Genomic DNA, 18,075 nt, shown 5'->3' with positions numbered 1-18,075 from the left:
GGCATTCCACTTTCCTTAGCTTAGGGCTGAATCAGTTCAATTAATTTGCTCTTTGCTAAGGACTGGAAGTCTTGGACCTTGTGTAGATATCCAGGAGCTAACTCTGGCCCACTTAGGGTTTTGTGGCCAATGTAGGCAAGTCCCAAGCCTCCATATTAAAAACTTTTGGAAGAGTCTGAGTGCCATTACACCAGTGATTCTCAACCTTCCTAATGCCCTGACCCCTTAATATAGTTCCTCATGTTGTGGTGACCCCCAACCATAACCCTAACATTATGAATCGCCATGTAAATAATGATCTGCAGGATGTATTTTCATTCACTGGAGCAAATTTGGCACAAATACCCAGTATGCCCAAATCTGAATACTGGTGGGGTTGGCGGGGGGATTGATTTTGCCATTTGGAAGTTGTAGTTGCTGGGATTTATAGTTAACCTGTAAACAAAGAGCATTCTGAACCCCACCAACAATGGAATTGGACCAAAGTTGGCACACAGAACTCCCATGACCAACAGAAAATACTGGAAGGGTTTAGTGGGCATTGACCTTGAGTTTGGGAGTTGAAGTTCGCCTATATCCAGAGCACTCTAGACTCCAACAATGATGGATCTGGACCAAACTTGGCACAAATACTCAATATGTTCAAATGTGAACACTTGTGGGGTTTGGGGAAAATAGACCTTGAGATTTGGGAGTTGTACTTACTGGGATTTATAGTTCACCTACAATCAAGGAGCATTCTGAACCCCAACAATGATAGAATTGGGTCAAACTTCCCACACAGAGACCCCCATGACCAACAGAAAATACTGTGCTTTCTGATGGCCTTTGGCGACCCCTCTGACACCCCTTCGCGACCCCTCCAGGGGTCCCGACCCCCAGGTTGAGAAACACTGCATTACATCAAATGATAACTAATACTCCCCCAATATGATAGAGTAAGTAGATGTGGAGGTGGCAACAGCTGGCAAAGCCCAATGGTGTGCAGTGTGTGAAGTCACATCTCTGGATAAACCTGGAAATGTCCACAGGCAGCATTTTTGGTGGATGGTTGCCTCAGATTGGTCTGCACCGTCATTGTGTACCAAGCCTCCAACCCCATCAGGTGACCTTGGTGTCTGGGTGTGGAGCCTTGGCTTTAAAAGAATGTTGACCAACCTGAAATATATATAAAAAACAAACCAAGAAAAAAAACCTCCAGGGTGGAAAGTCCACAAAAGTGCATGTTATCATGGGTTGATAACAGTGACAGCTCCCGTTGGCTCCCATTGGCAAGAAAGCCTGACTTTGCTGCAGGTCTACTTATATAAGTGAAGAAAACTTACTGTGTGATCCAGAAAGAAAGACGGCAGAAACACTGTGAACTATTTGCTTTGTATGTATGTTTCAGCTTAATTTTTTAAAAAAGAAATAGTGAGCTTAGAGAGGAAAGGGATGGGTTTCTTTTATGATTTTGACAAGGGGTGGCAAGCAAAGCAAAGGATAAAAAGCTAGTATCTTTGTAGTTGATATATCAAAGAAGAAAACATAATTTAGCTGCAGAGCTAGACTATACCCCACGTATATAGAGTCAGGCCCGTAGCCAGGATTTCGTTTCGGGGGAAGTGGGGGCTGAGTTTTTTTCAGGGGGGGATTTTGGGGGGGTGAGTTTCGGGGGGGGGGGGCTGAGTCTGAGTGAAAGAGGGTCTACCTTAGCAAACCTTTTGTATCATTACCCCAATACCCCCATGCATATGGGATATATTGAGTATGGTGATCAGATCATGATATGAATAAACATAACAGTTTACATGATGCACCAGTAAGGCCTTTTCGCGAACCACCATGAGAATTTCGGGGGGGGGGGGGCTGAAGCCCCTCAAGGCATTCTATACAATGCCTGTATAGAATAATACTCTTGAAACCTTAAAGACAACAGAGCCTGTCTGATCTTAGACACTTAGCAAGGTCAGCTTTAGTTAGTGTTTGGATGGGAGACCAGCAAAGAATACCAGGTATTGTGGGGTATATTTCACAGGAAAGAACAGGAAGAACCAGCTCTGAACCTTCCTTGCTTAAGGAAGCCCTTTAAAATTCATGGGGGTTATCATAAGTCTAAAAGGGACTTGAAGGCAGATTTGTGCACACATTTCTTTTGGAGGTTTGTATACATTCAACAACCCATTATTTATTATTAGGTTATGGCTTTCATCAAATGTTTAATAGTATATGGTAGAATCCAACTAATTAAACCTAACCAAGTTTCTAATTAAGTTTAATATTGGCAATAAAAGGAGCAATGTAAATGTAAGTTGGAATTTCAGCATAAACTATTCTTTAATGTATTATGATTTTAAGAAATGCAGCAATGAATGAAACCAGTATGAAAATCCAATGATTTTTAGTTTATTCAGCTGACTAAAGCCTGAATTTTTTGCAAAACAACATCTTTCTTTTTTAGCAAGAAAAAACGGTTTTTGGTGGAACCAGTGAGAAAGGTTCATAGAGGAATTTCATAGAGGAATTTTCCTCTCTCCAAAGCTCAAAATTAGAAAGCATGGAAGATTAACATCATGCATGGGAATTTTTGTCACTTCATTGTCATACAGGTTGTCATGTAGTGATATAATAAAGGCAAATGCTCATCTAAAATTAACTGTTTAAATTATACTTCTTTTGAAACAAACATAATTGAATCAGATTTCTTTTGGTTAATTTTGGTGAATTAGAGTAATGCAAAAATTCCAGTTATCATGTCCATTTTTGCTCATAGTCAATGAATATAGTTTAAATCTACCCCAATCATACCGAATAGAAGCTGAAGCTCTGCCAGATATTGCTCGGCAACATTTAATTCTTTCTCACCTTTAAACAATATCCATACTGATAGCTATTAGGGCTGGGCGGTTTCGTTTCGTTAATTCGTAATTCGTTAAAAATTCGTTTTTTTGTTGTTAACGAAGCGATAACGAACCATTCTGGAGCAGCTTAAAAACGAAACGAATTTTTCAATTCGTTTCGTAAATGCTTCGTATTTCGTTATGTATTCGTTTCGTTATTGGTTTGAGGTCGTTTCGTTATTATTTCCGCATGTCTGGGGCAAGTTTTATAGTTGTTTTTTGTTTAATTAGTGAAAAAAAATTATAATATCACACCAACAGTCAACAACAGAAGGAGAGGGAAGCTTCAGAAGTTCCCCCTGTCCCATTTGGAGGTTTTTTAGCGTATTGCACGGTCGCGTCCGCCATTAACGAATCGATTCGTTATTGTTTCGTTATTGTTTCGTTATTGTTTTGTAATTTTTTTACCATTTACGAAATTTCATAAATATCAAACTTTTTTTTAAAAAAATTCGGAATTATTTTAAATATCGAAACGCAAAAAACCCCAAAAAACGAATCGATTTTAGAAACAAATTTTTCTGTTGTTACCCAGGCCTAATAGCTATGCAGTTACCGGTAGGAATGTACAGGGCTGGCCAATGTATTGAGGAGTCATCGAAATATAATCTGAATTATTTTCTCCTTTTCTCACACAAATATGCCCCACCAAATACAGAGTTTTTATAAACACTAATGTCAAAGCATAGATTTCACAGAACATCAGGTGTCGATGAAAGGCACAGAACTTCTCCAGGAAAATGTTGACAAACCTTGGTTAGAAAGAGAACTTCATGGGAGGCAGGGGAGAAGCATGACACTTCTAACTAAGTTTTAATCATTCATTGCAGGACGAAACTCCGCATCGGATATGTGGAATACTAACCAAGGTAAAATTTGCTATTGTGACAGAGCAAACAGCAAAAGTCCTTCTTGGGCAGGCTGTTGCATCAGTAGAAAGTACATTGCCATGTTTCAGCATGCCAACATGTCCAAGGATAGTATAATTTTATCCCCCCCACCATCCCCTTCCAGTGAGGTGTTATTCCATCCATTGCCTGAAACAGTGGCCTTCAAACAACCATATCTGAGCAACATGAATGACCTATGGGGCAACTTTTAGCTCTATGATGCTCTCAAATCTGGAGAATGCAGTAACTATACAAGGTCTTGTATGTCTTTGTGTTCATTTTGTCTTCTGGTAGGAATGCCACCTCAGCAGCCTTGTCCTCCTGGTCCATACCCTGGACCTTATCCTGGGCCAGGCATGCAGCCTGGTCAGCATCCTCCACCCACTGGATACCCTGGCCCATATGGGCCCCCTCCTCAAGGGTCACACCACCATGGGCACCATCCCCCTCCTCCTGGTCCACCTGGAATGCTCCCAGGAGGACCTGGATGCCCTCCAACTCAGCCACCAGGCTGCCACTCTCCTGGAAGTCATCATGGGCATCACAAGAAGCACAAGAAGCACAAGCATGGTCATGGTCATGGTCATGGTCATGGTCATGGCCATGGCCATCATGGCAAAAAGGTGAGCAGCATATTGGTTATCTCAAAAACAGATCACTTCCCTGCTGGGCTGCTGATCAAAGATTTTGAGGTGTCAAGGCACTTGGGGGAAGTGGATTCTGATTTTTCCACATATTACCTCTTTCTTGAAACAATCTCCCTTGGAAATGAGACTTTGGTGTACTCTACACTGTCCACTAGACTTGTGCATTTCAGCTGAACCTCAATCTATTTCTGCTGGCTTAATTCCAAGAGATCCGCAGATCTGTTTTGGCATGCCTCCCAAAAATGGGTGGGTTGTTGAATAGCCATTTCTGGTCTGCAGCTGAAAGATCCGGGAAGATCTAGCCCATTTGGCGAGAATGGGCTCCCCTTTCCATTCCTGGGATCCTTTCATTTCTTCCTTTCAAGGGAGTCTAGGTCTGAGCAATTGGGTTAAGGAAGAATCCTTTCTGGGATCCTTTCCATAGACACAGCTTGCATAAGACATGTCATGGCAGGCAGGCAAGGCTCACAGGGAAACTCTGTGCGAGCAAGACACAGCAGCTTCTCTGCACCATGTGGTTCTGAATAGGGGAGGAGGAGCCATGATTGGCTGTCAGGTGGTCTTGAAATGGATGAAAATAAGTGATGGCTGAGCCCTTACTGTTGTGGCCATCCAGCCAAGCTGAACAAGTTGGATTGGCTGAAGGGAAGTGACCACTCCAAATCCATGCACAAGCCTACTGGCCACACAACAAGTTGTTTCTGGCTATCTACCTGATGCCCAAGGTCAGTGCAAGGAAAAAAGAATTAATTGAGTTCATGCCCCCCTCCCGTGACTGCTGTTGGATGGCTTCAGAGCTCCTGACCATCATGGGTGCCCTGTGCTGACATTAGAAAAAGCACACATACACCCAGGGAGCAAGAAAAATTGCTTGTGCCTCTGCTGATGTTAGTGAAGAGCTCCTGCAGTTCCTAGGAGAGGTCTATTGGAGTCCTGTGGCCATCTCACACTGGCGATGGCAACAAGGAAGGTAAGGAGATGGTCTAGCCAGGCTAAATTGATTTGGGTGGCTGAGTCATGTAACAACAACTACAACAACTACAACTTTATTCTTATATCCTGCCTCTATCTCCCCAAAGGGACTTGGGGCAACTTACATGGGGACCAAGTCCAATATGAACAAAGGTTACATGGTAGGGTCCACCATGCTACAGTGGTGGATAGTGCTGGTATAGCCAAGTCCTAAGAGAGATGTAGAAAAGAAATTGAGGAGATGAATTAGGAGAGTGGGGTGAAAATTTGTTGTTCATTAGTTCAGTCGTTTCCGACTCTTCGTGACCTCATGGACAAGCCCACGCCAGAGCTCCCTGTCAGCCATCACCTCCCCCAGCTCCTTCAGGGTTGAAAATACAAAAGCTAAATAATGGGGTCATGGTGGTAGAATATAACAGAAATCCAGAAACAAGTGGAATTGCCAGTGTTTTTAAGATGCTTTAATTCGTTTTCTCTTCTCAGCATGGAAGCAGCTCCAGCAGTAGCAGCTCCGATTCAGACTGAAGATGCCCTTTCTTGCTCTCTGGTAGATCCCAGCTTTCAAGGCCTTTCCAGCACTTAAGGCTAAAATTAAAATTACTTTAGAACCTTTCTGGCACATTGCTCCTTGTCCACGTTTTATTCATTTGCACCGTTTATCTGTGTCATTTTTACCTTCAATTTTAGCAATTTTAGTAAGATATTTTTATAAAAAGTCACAACAACATGATATTAATTTTTGTTGATAAAGATCCCTTTTATATTTCAGTCCTGAAATATAATAACATTGCTACTTCTTTGAAGATTTGATATCCATTTTTTTAAACTTATATGCCGCCACTCCCCTGGGGCTTGGAGCGGCTTACAAGAATGGCTAAAATCTAACACAATTTAAAAACAATCTAAAACAATTTAAAAACAGCAATATCAAAAATCAAAGGCCTGTCAAAACAGGTATGTCTTACAAGCCCTGCAGAAAGCTGATAAGTCCTGCAAGGCACGGACTTCAGGTGGCAGAGTATTCCAGAGTGATGGTGCCACTGCTGTAAAGGCTCTGCGTCTGGTTGCTGTTAGACACAAGGTCTTGACACTGGGAATTTCCAATAGATCTTGGTCCTCAGAACGGAGGGATCTCTGGGGTTGGTAGGGGGTGAGGCGGTCCCTCAGGTACATCAGCCCCAGACCATGCAAGGCCTTAAAGGTGAGTACCATCACTTTGAAAGTGATCCGGTGCTCAATTGGTAACCAATGCAGCTGTAGTAAGACTGGTGTTATGTGGCATCTCATCGGAATTCCCGCAAGAAGCCGAGCAGCTGCATGTTGTACCAACTTGAGCTTCCAGATCACCGACAGAGGAAGGCCAATGTAGAGGGCGTTACAGTAGTCCAGTCTTGAGATGACCGTAGCCTGGATCACCGTAGCTAGGTCGTCCCTGGACAAGTAGGGGGCCAGCTGTCTAGCCTGCCGCAGATGAAAAAAAGCAGTTCTGCAAACGGCAGAGGCCGGGGCCTCAATCGTCAGCAGAGGGTCCAAAAGGACTCCCAGACTCTTTACCAATGATGATGGGCGTAGCGCCTCGTCATCCAGGGTAGGCAGCTGGATATCTCCACTGCCCGGTTGACCCAGCCATAGGATCTCCGTCTTTGCTGGATTCACCCTCAACCTGCTGGCACGCAGCCATCCAGTAACGGCCTCGAGGCACTGATGGAAATAATCAGGTACAGAGTCCGGTCGGCCTTCCATCTTCAGCACCAGTGTCATCAGCATACTGAGTGTCATCAGCATACTGGTAACACTCAAGCCCAAAACCTCGGACCTGAGCAAGTGGTCGCATACAGATGTTAAACAACAGAGGGGAGAGAATGGCCCCCTGAGGAACCCCACAAGATAGAGGGGACCTCTCAGAGACCAGGCCTCCCCTCTCCACTCGCTGTCCATGGTTGTGAAGAAAGGAGGACAGCCAATTTAAAGCTGTCCCCCTGACTCCAACAGCAGCAAGGCGGTGGGTCAAAAGATTGTGGTCAACTGTGTCAAATGCTGCTGTGAGATCCAATAACACAAGCAGCACTGACCCACCCTGGTCAAGCTGGCATCGAAGGTGATCTGTGATGGAGACCAGCACAGTCTCTGTCCCGTGCCCCACACGGAAGCTGGACTGGAAGGGATCTAGTTCGGCTGTGTCGTCTAGGAATTGCTGCAACTGCTCCGCTGCTGCCCTCTCAATCACCTTGCCCAGGAATGAGAGATTCGAAACTGGGCGGTAACTGGAGGGAACTGAACAATCTAAGTCTGGTTTCTTCAGCAGGGGAGAGACCACCACCTCTTTTAAACCCTCTGGAAAAACTCCTGGATCAAGGGAGCTGTTTATGATCTTCAACAGAGGGTCACGTAATCCCTCCAAGCAGGATTTCACCAACCAAGAGGGACACTGATCGAGGGAGCAAATGGTCGGTCTAGCTGCAGCTATGAGCCTACCTACAGCCCCTGCGTCCAATTGGATGAACCGGTCGAGGATGGGCCCAGCAAGTGGCCACAGAGTCTCCAGTTCTCTCACTGTATCAATTGTGGCGGGGAGGTCCCGGCGAAGTAGCGAGATCTTGTCTGCAAAATAGCTCTGAAAAACCTCGGCTGAAGGGGCCTGATCACCACTCTTTGGGACGGTAGGGACCGTCATTAGAGATCGAATTATTTTGAACAATTTTGCCGGGCGTGAGCTAGCAGACGCTATCAAAGAAGCATAATTTACTCGCTTTGCCTAGGTGATAGCATGCTCATAGGACTCCCTAAATGCCTCATAAGCTGATCTTGATGCTTCATCACGGAGTTCTCGCCACATGCCCTCTAGTCGTCTCTTTTCCCGCTTCATCAGTCGAAGTTCCTCGGTGAACCAAGGAGACTGATTTCGGTGGGATCGGAGAGGGCATCTAGGGGCAATCTCGTCGAGTGCATTGGATAGCCTGATGTTCCACGTGTCCACCTGCACATCGATCGAATCACTGGCAGGCTCCAGATCCCTCAGAGCATTCCGGAACCTACTGGGTTCCATAAGTCTCCTTGGGCGAGCCCAAATTGGCTCGGCGCCCTTGCAGGGTGGGTAGGCATGCTCCAACTGGACTCTCAGGGCGCAGTGATCCGACCATGGAACCTCTATTGTGGAGGCTTGGGTCACTTGAATTCCTGCGCTGAAAATCAAATCTGATTTTCAGATCCCTCCCGATGCGTGTCCCTCCCGATGCGTGGGCCCAGTACAAAGCGAGAGTCCTAGTGTCTCCATGGTAGACACTAGGTCCATAGCCGCTAATGAACAAGAGTCTGCATCAGCGTGGACGTTGAAATCTCCCAAGACAATAAGTCTGGGGTACCTCAAGGACCACTCCAACACAGTCTCAAGCAGCTGGGATAGGCTGTCTGCTGGTGCGCTAGGTGCACGGTACACCAGCAGAAAGGCTATATTTTCCATTAGCCATTAATTATATCACTTCATATAATTTAGAAGTCCACTTTAGCAAAGACTTTGGCGTAGCCTCTTCAATTATACATCAGAAATCTACATTTCACAGGAGTAGAATGTATTTAGGACTTTACCGCATGAAGCAGCTAATCTACAGCAGTCACGTGATCACCGATAGCAGCATCCACATTATTGGGTGTCTCTCCATTTGTGCTATTGCTCTAGTTTGCCAGTTTGTGGTCCTGCACTCTTTTATAAACCATGACATCTGCAGTTCTGCTGCTGTGTATTTTTTAAAAATAAATTCTTTTAAACAATTTCACAATTCTCAATAAGGTAAAGTAATAATTTAAAAAATGTGGCTTGGGAATGGAGTGGAGGAGAGTGGGAGAACCCTACCAAAGGACCTCATCAGATGGCTAGCGGCAGGCGGTGTGGTCCTTAATGGCAAGGCATGGAGGCCATCTCTTTGCCTTGCATCACCCCATCCTGTATCATCAGCCAGCCGGTGACCACATAGATTGAAGAGAAGTGTGGCTCCAGTTCTGGGCTGTGCATACCTCCCTTCCATGCATGTGATTGCTGGCCGGCTGGTGATGTGGGACAGGGGCAACGCAAGATGAAGCGATGACCTCCATGCCTCACCATTAAGGATAGCGCAATGGGATGCATGCAGCATCATGTGATAGGCTTTGCTGATTTGCCTCCCATTTGTGACAAAGTCCTACCTGACAAACAGAAAAAAATAGGTCATTGTATTTTTAGCACTAGAATAGACCCAATATATAACTGCAAAATAAGAAACAACACTATGTTTAAGGTAGTGTGAAAACTTTTATTTACCATGAGTGCAATTTTGGCTCAAGTAAGGATGTTATTCCAGAAACAGTAATCCCGAGAATACACTGAAATTGCAGTTTGGCTGCACATTAATCTAAATGGCTTTTTGCATTGCAGCGAGTTTGACATTCCACACTCTTGCCTCAGAGAAGGAGGCATGCTCTGTATTCAATACAAGAGAAAGCTGGTTAGTAGCAAATAAAAGGAAGGCACAATATTTTCTATGGCAAGGTTGGCAACATGGCAAAACCACTGCAGTGTAAAGAAAAAAGTCTGCATATAGCTTAGTTGCCATCGACAATACATTAGTTAAAATAGTTCTGCATTGACTGATAGGGGGAAAGCAAAGAAGTATCCAAGGCAAGGCAACAAGGTGTGCTTTCATACCAGCGTCTTCTTTTTTTTCTGAAAGAGGACTTCTGTAAGTCATAAATCAGATGGCACTGTGGCATATCTTGTATTGTGGCAAAGGAACTAGGAAGCGACCCAATTTGGTCTATTACCAGTTAAAAATAGCTGCCACTTGCATTGGAAGCAGTATCATATCAGTGCTGGATACCTGCATGCCACAAGCCTTTTCTTGCCTTTTGGCTGTCATCTAGTGGCATGTACTCAAACTTGGATCACGTAAGAACCCATTTGTTGTTGCAATTTGGAAGCAACTATATGAAAAACAAGGCTGGAGGGCAAACATTCATTTGTTAATACTAGGGCTGGGCGGTTTCGTTTCGTTAATTCGTAATTCGTTAATAATTCGTTAATTTTTTCAATTACAAAACGATAACGAACCATTCTGGAGCAATTATTAAAAAAAATGAATTTTCAAAAACGTTTTGTAAATGCTTCGCATTTCGATATTGTGTTCGTTTCGTTATTGTTTTGAGGTCGTTTCGTTATTATTTCCGCATGTCTGGGCCAGTTTTATGGTTTAATTAGTGAAAAAAAATTATAATATCACACCAACAGTCAACAACAGAAGGAGAGGGAAGCTTCAGAAGGTTTTGGAGGTTTTTTAGCGTATTTCGCGGTCGCGTCCGCCATTAACGAATCGATTCGTTATTGTTTCGGAAATCGATTCGTTAATTTTTTTACCATTTACGAAATTTCGTAAATATCGAACTTTTTAAAAGGAAAATTTTGTAATTATTTTAAATATCGAAACAAAAAAACCCCCCAAATACAAATTGATTTTAGAAACAAATTTTTCCGTTGTTACCCAGGCCTAGTCGAAAGGCCAGGACTTCCTCCTCCCACCAAAATCTTCCTGTCACTGTTTTCATCTATGAAAAAGTGGAAGACTAACACAGCTACTTACAGAATGTGGGTTGTGTATTCTTGAAAAGGAAGCAAGAAATTGAGGGTAGAAATAAAATTAGCCCTGACTGTAAAAAAAAAAAAAAAAAAAAAAAGTCCTGGCAACAGGGGTCTATTTGTTGTGAACCCCTCAAGCAGTGAGAAATGACTGGTTGTTGTGCTCAGTGTGAATGCTTTGTTGTTCCTCTAGTACATATAGGATTACAGTACAAACTTTTTTTAAAGAATGTGTTTTGAAGTGATAAATTACACTGTGTACCCCTGGATCCTTACTCCACTTTTGTTTTTAATTAGCACCATTAACATGAATTTGACACAAGATTTAAAATAAGCCTATGAGAGTTTGGCTATAAAAATAAATCCCTTGCAGATCTGTGACAGCTGCCCTCAGGCAAACTGCATTAGCTTTAAAAACCTCATATAATTATTTAAGGCCATTATTATCTTTGGTGTCTTCCCTGCCACTAACTTTGGTACAAACTATCTTTAGTACTTTCCCTAAAGCTAACAGATCCACCTAATGAATCTGTCAAAGAAACCAGGCTCGGAGAGGCTAGAGTAGTCTTTCTCCCGGAAAATGGCTGTCTGGTCTCCCAGGCTAATCTTCTGCAGGACATCCATGTCCACATCACTACCTAAGGCTACTACTGTGGGCATAACGTTCTGCTTCTTCATGGAGTCGATTGCCTCATCCAAGTTCTTGTTGCCTGTAATGCCATCTGTGATGAAGACAAATGAAAGCTCGGCATTGCGACGGGCGGCCCTCTGCCTGTCCCGTGGGTTGATGACAAGGTTGTTGATAGCGTAAATGATGGCAGACCCCAGGTTGGAAGAAGAGTCCAAGTATTTGATCTGAGCTAAGGCATCTGAGATCTCAGTGATGTTGTACGTCAGTGGGAAAGCGACTGCGTGTTCATTTTCACTTCCATACTGCAGGAGGGCAATACGAGCATTCATGTTGTCACTGTTACTTCTGGCCAGGGTGAGGTGTCGAGCCACATCTTCTACGAAATGATGGGCTTTGTGGAAGTTCAGTCCACCAATTCTCTCAGAGCCATCCAGGAGGAAGACCACATCAACAGGGCGCTGTGTGCACTGGGCAACAGCCAGCTCTGAAAGCAGAAAAGAAAGCAGGCCATCATCACTCTCAGGTGTGATAGGAGATATGCAGGGCCGTAGCCAGAAAAAAATTTCGGGGAGGGTTAAAAAATTGTGAGGGGTTTTTTGAAAATGGGGGGGGGGGGGGTTAGGTTCACGCTGAAGCAAAGAGCACACCAGGGGGCAGAGCAGCCTTCAATAGCCTGCAGCTCTGCCCGTCAACCACCTCCATCAAGTCTGGCCTCCTTAATGAGAGCATTCAACACCTCCCCCCCAACTTGGTTGTTTCGCTACATCAGCTATTCATAGAATCATAGAATCAAAGAGTTGGAAGAGACCTCATGGGCCATCCAGTCCAACCCCCTGCCAAGAGGCAGGAATATTGCATTCAAAGCACCCCTGACAGATGGCCATCCAGCCTCTGTTTAAAAGCTTCCAAAGAAGGAGCCTCCACCACACTCCGGGGCAGAGAGTTCCACTGCTGAATGGCTCTCACAGTCAGGAAGTTCTTCCTCATGTTCAGATGGAATCTCCTTTCTGCTGCAAGTAATGACAGTGTGAATAAATTGTCAATATTTGCTTGAGATAGTGCTTGCAGTTCTGGAGGGACTCTTAATTTTTTGCATCTCATAGACTTAGCATGGGGATTTGGTTAACCAGTTAAAATTCATGAGTAAACCAGGTTTTTTTTTTAACCTGAAAAATTTGGGGGAGGGGGGGAGGTTGAACCGGCTACAGGCCTGGAGATATGTATGCATTTTGGGAGGGGTGTAAGGTCAGAAGACCTGTCAGAGTGATCTAGGCTTTTCTTCATCTCTTGCTTCCAATTTACTCCAGAGAAATAATGTAAAATTAACATAGTCAGCAACTATGTTTCTAAAAACTAAATAGTAGGCACAGAAGAATGGGATTGCTATCAATATTGCAGTATACAGGAAAAGAAGCTCTGAGTAAAGTCCACTTTCTCCCTCCACATCAAACGTTAAGGAAAAAAATTGCAGTACTAGCAATAGGAATGCATTTGTTAATGCAAACTGCAAACCTGGACATTTTATAGAGATTGTGAATGGGATTGGAAGACTTTTTCATTTTTTTTTTTAAAAACGTGGTTATTAATGTCATAGGTTGCAAGGGGATCAATGCAGAGCCTCCTCAAGTTTACTCAATTCATTTATTTCAAGTTCAAGTTCACCCAATTAATGTATTTATTAAGTTCTTGTAGGGTTTTTCGGGCTATATGGCCATGTTCTAGAGGCATTTCTCCTGACGTTTCGCCTGCATCTATGGCAAGCATCCTCAGAGGTGATAGATGCAGGCAAAACGTCAGGAGAAATGCCTCTAGAACATGGCCATATAGCCCGAAAAAACCCACAAGAACTTAGTGATTCCAGCCATGAAAGCCTTCGACATTGTATTTATTTCACTCAGTGGCAACAAATATTTTACATTTGAATGTCTGTAGAAAGCAAGGTTGTTGAAAATGTGCCATGATATTCTGAGAAGAAAAGTTGACTGAAATCCTGGGTGGGAGATGTCCCTGAGGTGACAAAGTGCAACCTGTTTCCCAATTCCATCTTTGAAAACTCACCTTAAAACCCAAGTAGCTATACCAACAAAAAGACTCTGTGATACTGGTGAACAGAGTGTTAAAGGATTACATGTCTAATCTCCTACCAGTAACTTGTGGAGTTGTGTCCTAACTGCGTGTTGCACTGTGGCTCACTGGTGGAAAGGTCTGGATGTGTCACCCCTCAACACCCTACATGCCAACATTGCAAAACTCCAGGTGGTGAAGCTGTCTAACTTTTAAGGTGGGTTTTAGAGGCATTTGTGACCATGACAAAGGTGAACAAGATACCAGTTTTGATTTGTGATTTTTTTCTAAACCTGAGAAAAGCTTAGCTGATGCTACCAGGAAGTCTAGTTCAAATAAAATATGTAGTATCTAGAAGCAGCCCAAAACAATAATGTATTAAAACACTGTAAACAAATAAAAGTTGTCATTCCTAAGCTGTAATTAAAGAAAAAGGCTGGGCCTAAGCTGTATAAGCTGTAATGGCGCTCCATGCAGTCATGCCGGCCACATTACCTTGGAGGTGTCTACGGACAACGCTGGCTTAGAAATGGAGATGAGCACCACACCCCAGAGTCAGACATGACTCGACTTGATGTCAGGGGACTACCTTTACCTTTAAGCTGTATAATACCTTAGCTATGGCCTTGCCCTGCACTTCAGACATCACAATACATTAAAGAAGAAAAAAGCCTACTGCTAGCAAGCATGGAGGGATGCAGAGATGTCATTTAAAGGTTTTATAACAGTGTTTCTCAACCTGGGGGTCGGGACCCCCGGAGGGGTCGCAAGGGGGTGTCAGAGGGGTCGCCAAAGACCATCAGAAAACACAGTATTTTCTGTTGGTCATGGAGGTACTGTGTGGGAAGTTTGGCCCGATTCAATCGTTGGTAGGGTTCAGAATACTCTTTGATTGTAGGTGAACTATAAATCCCAGCAACTACAACTCCCAAATGTCAAGGTGTATTTTCCCCAAACTCCATCAGTGTTCACATTTTGGGCATAGTGAGAATTCGTGCCAAGTTTGGTCCAGATCCATCATTGCTCTTTCGATGCAGGTGAACTACAACACAAGGTCAATGCCCACCAAACACTTCCAGTATTTTCTGTTGGTCATGGGAGTTCTGTGTAACATGTTTGACTCAATTCAATTGTTGGTGGAGTTCAGAATGCTTTTTGATTGCAGGTGAACTTATAAATCCCAGCAACTACAACTCCCACAGGACAAAATCAATACCACCACCACCACCACCACCCCAAAATCCCACCAGTATTCAAATTTGGGTGTATTGGGTATTTGTGCCAAATTTGGTCCAGTGAATGAAAATACATCCTGCATATCAGATATTTACATTACTATTCAGCGAAATGACAGTTATGATATAGCAACGAAACTAATTTTATGGTTGGGGGTCATCATAACATGAGGAAGTGTATTACGGGGTCGTGGCATTAGGAAGGTTGAGAAACATTGTTCTATAACATCATATCAGTTATTGTAGAAATAAGTGTTTCAGAAAAGGAGAAAAGGTTCAACATGCCTGACACATATATTTGCAAATTCTAATTTTCTTTTATTTTTTCAGTTATGAAGAGACCGATCCCTACTGAAGGGTGATTATATGTAGCCATAGGGCCATTACCTATGGTGGTAATAAATGATTGTGGGGAATGAAAAAAACAAAAACAAAAAACGAATTGGGCATCCAGTGATCACAAGACTGGCTAACTGTGGTGTGACTGCAAAGTAGAAGCCAGGAAAGATCTGAGCACAACATTTTTTAAATATAAGATCCCATTGAATGTAGGCAATGTAGGAAAAGAACAGCAACATAAATGGGACAATGCACAATTCATCAGTTGGCTCCTGATAAAGTCCCAGGATCCTGATTCAGTTAAAACTTGACCCTCTCCTCACATTGCCCCTTGCCCTCTACCCATCTGTATTCTGGCTCTCTTTTTAAAATAGGATCTTGTTTGTCTTGGATCATGACTGTTACATCTGGTCCCTTTTGGGTTATGGATTGAAAGAATCTGGAGTTAGACATTAGACTCTTGGTGGACTGTGCCACTAATCTGAACTGTATACTTATTTATAGTTGCAGAGCTGCAATCCTAACTATGCTTAATAGAAAGTGTGACGTGTCTACTACTGAATCTGAAAAGCCTGCTTAGGAACAAGCAAACTTCTTAAATTGCCTGACTTCTTGACATACCCTTTTCTGATGATTTTAGGGTTTTGTTTTGTTTTTTTGTTGTGCAGGAGCGACTTGAGAAACTGCAAGTAGCTTCTGGTGTGAGAGAATTGGCCGTCTGCAAGGGCGTTGCCCAGGGGATGCCCGGATGATTTTATGTTTTTATCATCCTTGTGGGAGGCTTCTCTCATGTCCCCGCATGAGGAGCTGGAGGTGATAGAGGGAGCTCATCCGCCTCTCCCCGGATTCGAACCTGCAACCTGTCAGTCTTCAGTCTTGCTGGCACCCACTGCGCCATTGGGGGCTCCAATTTTAGGGTTATGTTTAGGGTGAGTGTCCTAATCTCTGAATGCTAACTGCATCCTGAGAATGGGACTCACAGTTTTGGCATCAAAAATTTCTAATCAGCTCCTGTCTTTTCTATTTACTTTCATGGGTTTTTCAGATTTTCTACTTCTTGACCGCTGATACACATGGGAACTGCATGGAGATGTCTCAAATATCCTTCGTTTTAGGAAGTTCAGTGGACATACGAGATATATATCCACATGTTGTACAATTCATGCTTTCCAATTAATGAACATCCATTTAAGTATTCAAGTGTTTCCCACTTGTTTAAGCCTCTTCCTTCTCCGAACAGGTTATAGATGAGGTTATGTGTTTACATGAGGGTTGGGAATCCCCTAAACCCTCCCCACTGATTATGCTGGCTAGCGTTATTGGCAGTCCATCGATCGCTGGAGAACACATGATTCCCAGCCTTGACAACACTGATAATGTTCTGATACAGATAATTGAAAAAGTAAACTAGAATCAGGAGGAGGGAGGATTTGTTGGCACTGGCAGGACAACATGAACACCTCCTTCTAATTGACTTGTTGCACCAGATCAACTTCAGTTTAGAAAAGTTACAATTTGGAACCACAGTGCCCAAGATCCTTAGCCAGCATTCCATGCTGTTTGGAGGGGAAATTCTGAGAGATGTAGACCAATCCCCTCCATCAAGGTTTGGGCATCTCTAACTAACTTACCTGACTGATTGTAGAGAGAGCTACTATTAAGATACAACATATGTTGTCTTTTTGGCTCTATTGCATTTCCAGAGGCATACAAGGAAACATCACTACACACCAGGCACATTTTTCTCTTCACAAATTTTAATTAGAACACAGCTTCTCTCATGTAGTTTATATAATGCAAGCTGTGGAATACACTATTGATCCAATTTTTCACATGTTTCTGATGGTCTCTCTAATGTTTATAACCTACAGCATCTCTATTTAAAGGATAGCTGATTGCTTCTTGCAAGCCAGCTTAGCATAAGAGCACCAGAAGCAGCACCAACTGAATCCATGTTGGCCTGTGATCAGACTGTAATCACAAGATGTACACAATTCATACGGTTATGTACCTTGAAGCAATGGCAAAAAATAAGCAGAGACATTTGTTTAACATTTGTGTGAATTCCATTTCTACACCGATAACCTATTTATTGGGAATGGAGTAGTGGCAAGTGATTGGCACAAAAGTTGAATTGTACTCAAAATGTCATTCTGTTTGGCTAGCAAATGCATGTAAGTGATTATTACTCTGGATTTAGGCAGCCCATGTTGAATACTGCAATCCCCAAGGGCTTGATCTTCCTTGGATGGTTCTAACATGCAAAGGAAAGCACTTTCAAATTGGCACTGTCAATGGAGGTTTATTTGGGAGCTACAAAGAACAATACTTGCTGGCAGAGAGCCTGTTACTCTGAATGGAGAAATATTCAGTTACAAGAAAAATCAGAATCTAGATGTTAAAGTATACTTATATATTTGTACTAGGGCTGGGCGGTTTCGTTCGTTAATTTCGTAATTCGTTATTAATTCGTTATTTTTTTTGATAATGAAGCGATATTGAACCATTCCAGAGCAACTAAAAAATGAAACGAATTTTTTCAATTCGTTTCGTAATTGTTTCGTATTTGTTTTGAAATCGATTCGTAATTGATTCGAAATCGTTTCGTTATTATTTCCGCATGTCTGGTGCAAGTTTTATAGTCGTTGTTTGTTTTCTCAGTAAAAAATAAATAAATTATCACACCAACAGTCAACAACAGAGGGAGAGGGAAGCTTCCTGTCCCATTTGGAGGTTTTTTTAGCGTATTGTGCGATCGCGCCCGCCATTAACGAATCGATTTGTAATTGTTTCGAAATTGATTCGTAATTGATTCG

The 18,075-nt window shown here is 43.0% G+C and overlaps 2 protein-coding genes across 3 annotated transcripts in view; one reads left to right on the top strand and one right to left on the bottom strand.

Moving 5' to 3' along the window:
* Window positions 1–1,218: 1,218 nt before the first annotated feature.
* LOC132779682 (proline, histidine and glycine-rich protein 1-like) lies at window positions 1,219–6,007 on the top strand. Of its 2 annotated transcripts, none has more exons than XM_060783361.2 (4): window positions 1,219–1,379; window positions 3,710–3,748; window positions 4,064–4,392; window positions 5,872–6,007. In XM_060783361.2, exons 2-4 carry the CDS (start codon window positions 3,730–3,732, stop codon window positions 5,911–5,913), a joined length of 390 nt encoding a protein of 129 aa, XP_060639344.2. In that variant the 5' UTR covers window positions 1,219–1,379; window positions 3,710–3,729; the 3' UTR covers window positions 5,914–6,007. The 2 variants fall into 2 exon arrangements, with proteins under 2 accessions (XP_060639344.2, XP_060639338.2); XM_060783355.2 differs by having other exon boundaries at window positions 1,220–1,375.
* Window positions 6,008–9,653: 3,646 nt separating this feature from the next.
* COL6A2 (collagen type VI alpha 2 chain) overlaps window positions 9,654–18,075 on the bottom strand; it is a 78,783-nt gene continuing 70,361 nt past the window's right edge. The window contains exon 28 of the mRNA XM_067470005.1: window positions 9,654–12,105. Coding sequence (XP_067326106.1) covers window positions 11,498–12,105 — 608 coding nt within the window. The 3' untranslated portion in view covers window positions 9,654–11,497. The remainder of the gene's footprint in view (window positions 12,106–18,075) is intronic.

Source organism: Anolis sagrei, chromosome 1, assembly GCF_037176765.1.
Source record: "Anolis sagrei isolate rAnoSag1 chromosome 1, rAnoSag1.mat, whole genome shotgun sequence".
Classification (NCBI taxonomy): domain Eukaryota; kingdom Metazoa; phylum Chordata; class Lepidosauria; order Squamata; family Dactyloidae; genus Anolis; species Anolis sagrei.
The sequence above is the reverse complement of the archived record's forward strand: the minus strand, read 5'-3'. Positions and strand labels throughout refer to the sequence as shown.

What these genes read in the sequence shown, in the direction of transcription:
- LOC132779682 (XM_060783361.2), top strand. An exon ending in ATGGCCATCATGGCAAAAAG is followed by an intron (nt 4,393 to 5,871) that starts GTGAGCAGCATA and finishes TTCTCTTCTCAG; the next exon opens with CATGGAAGCAGCTCCAGCAG.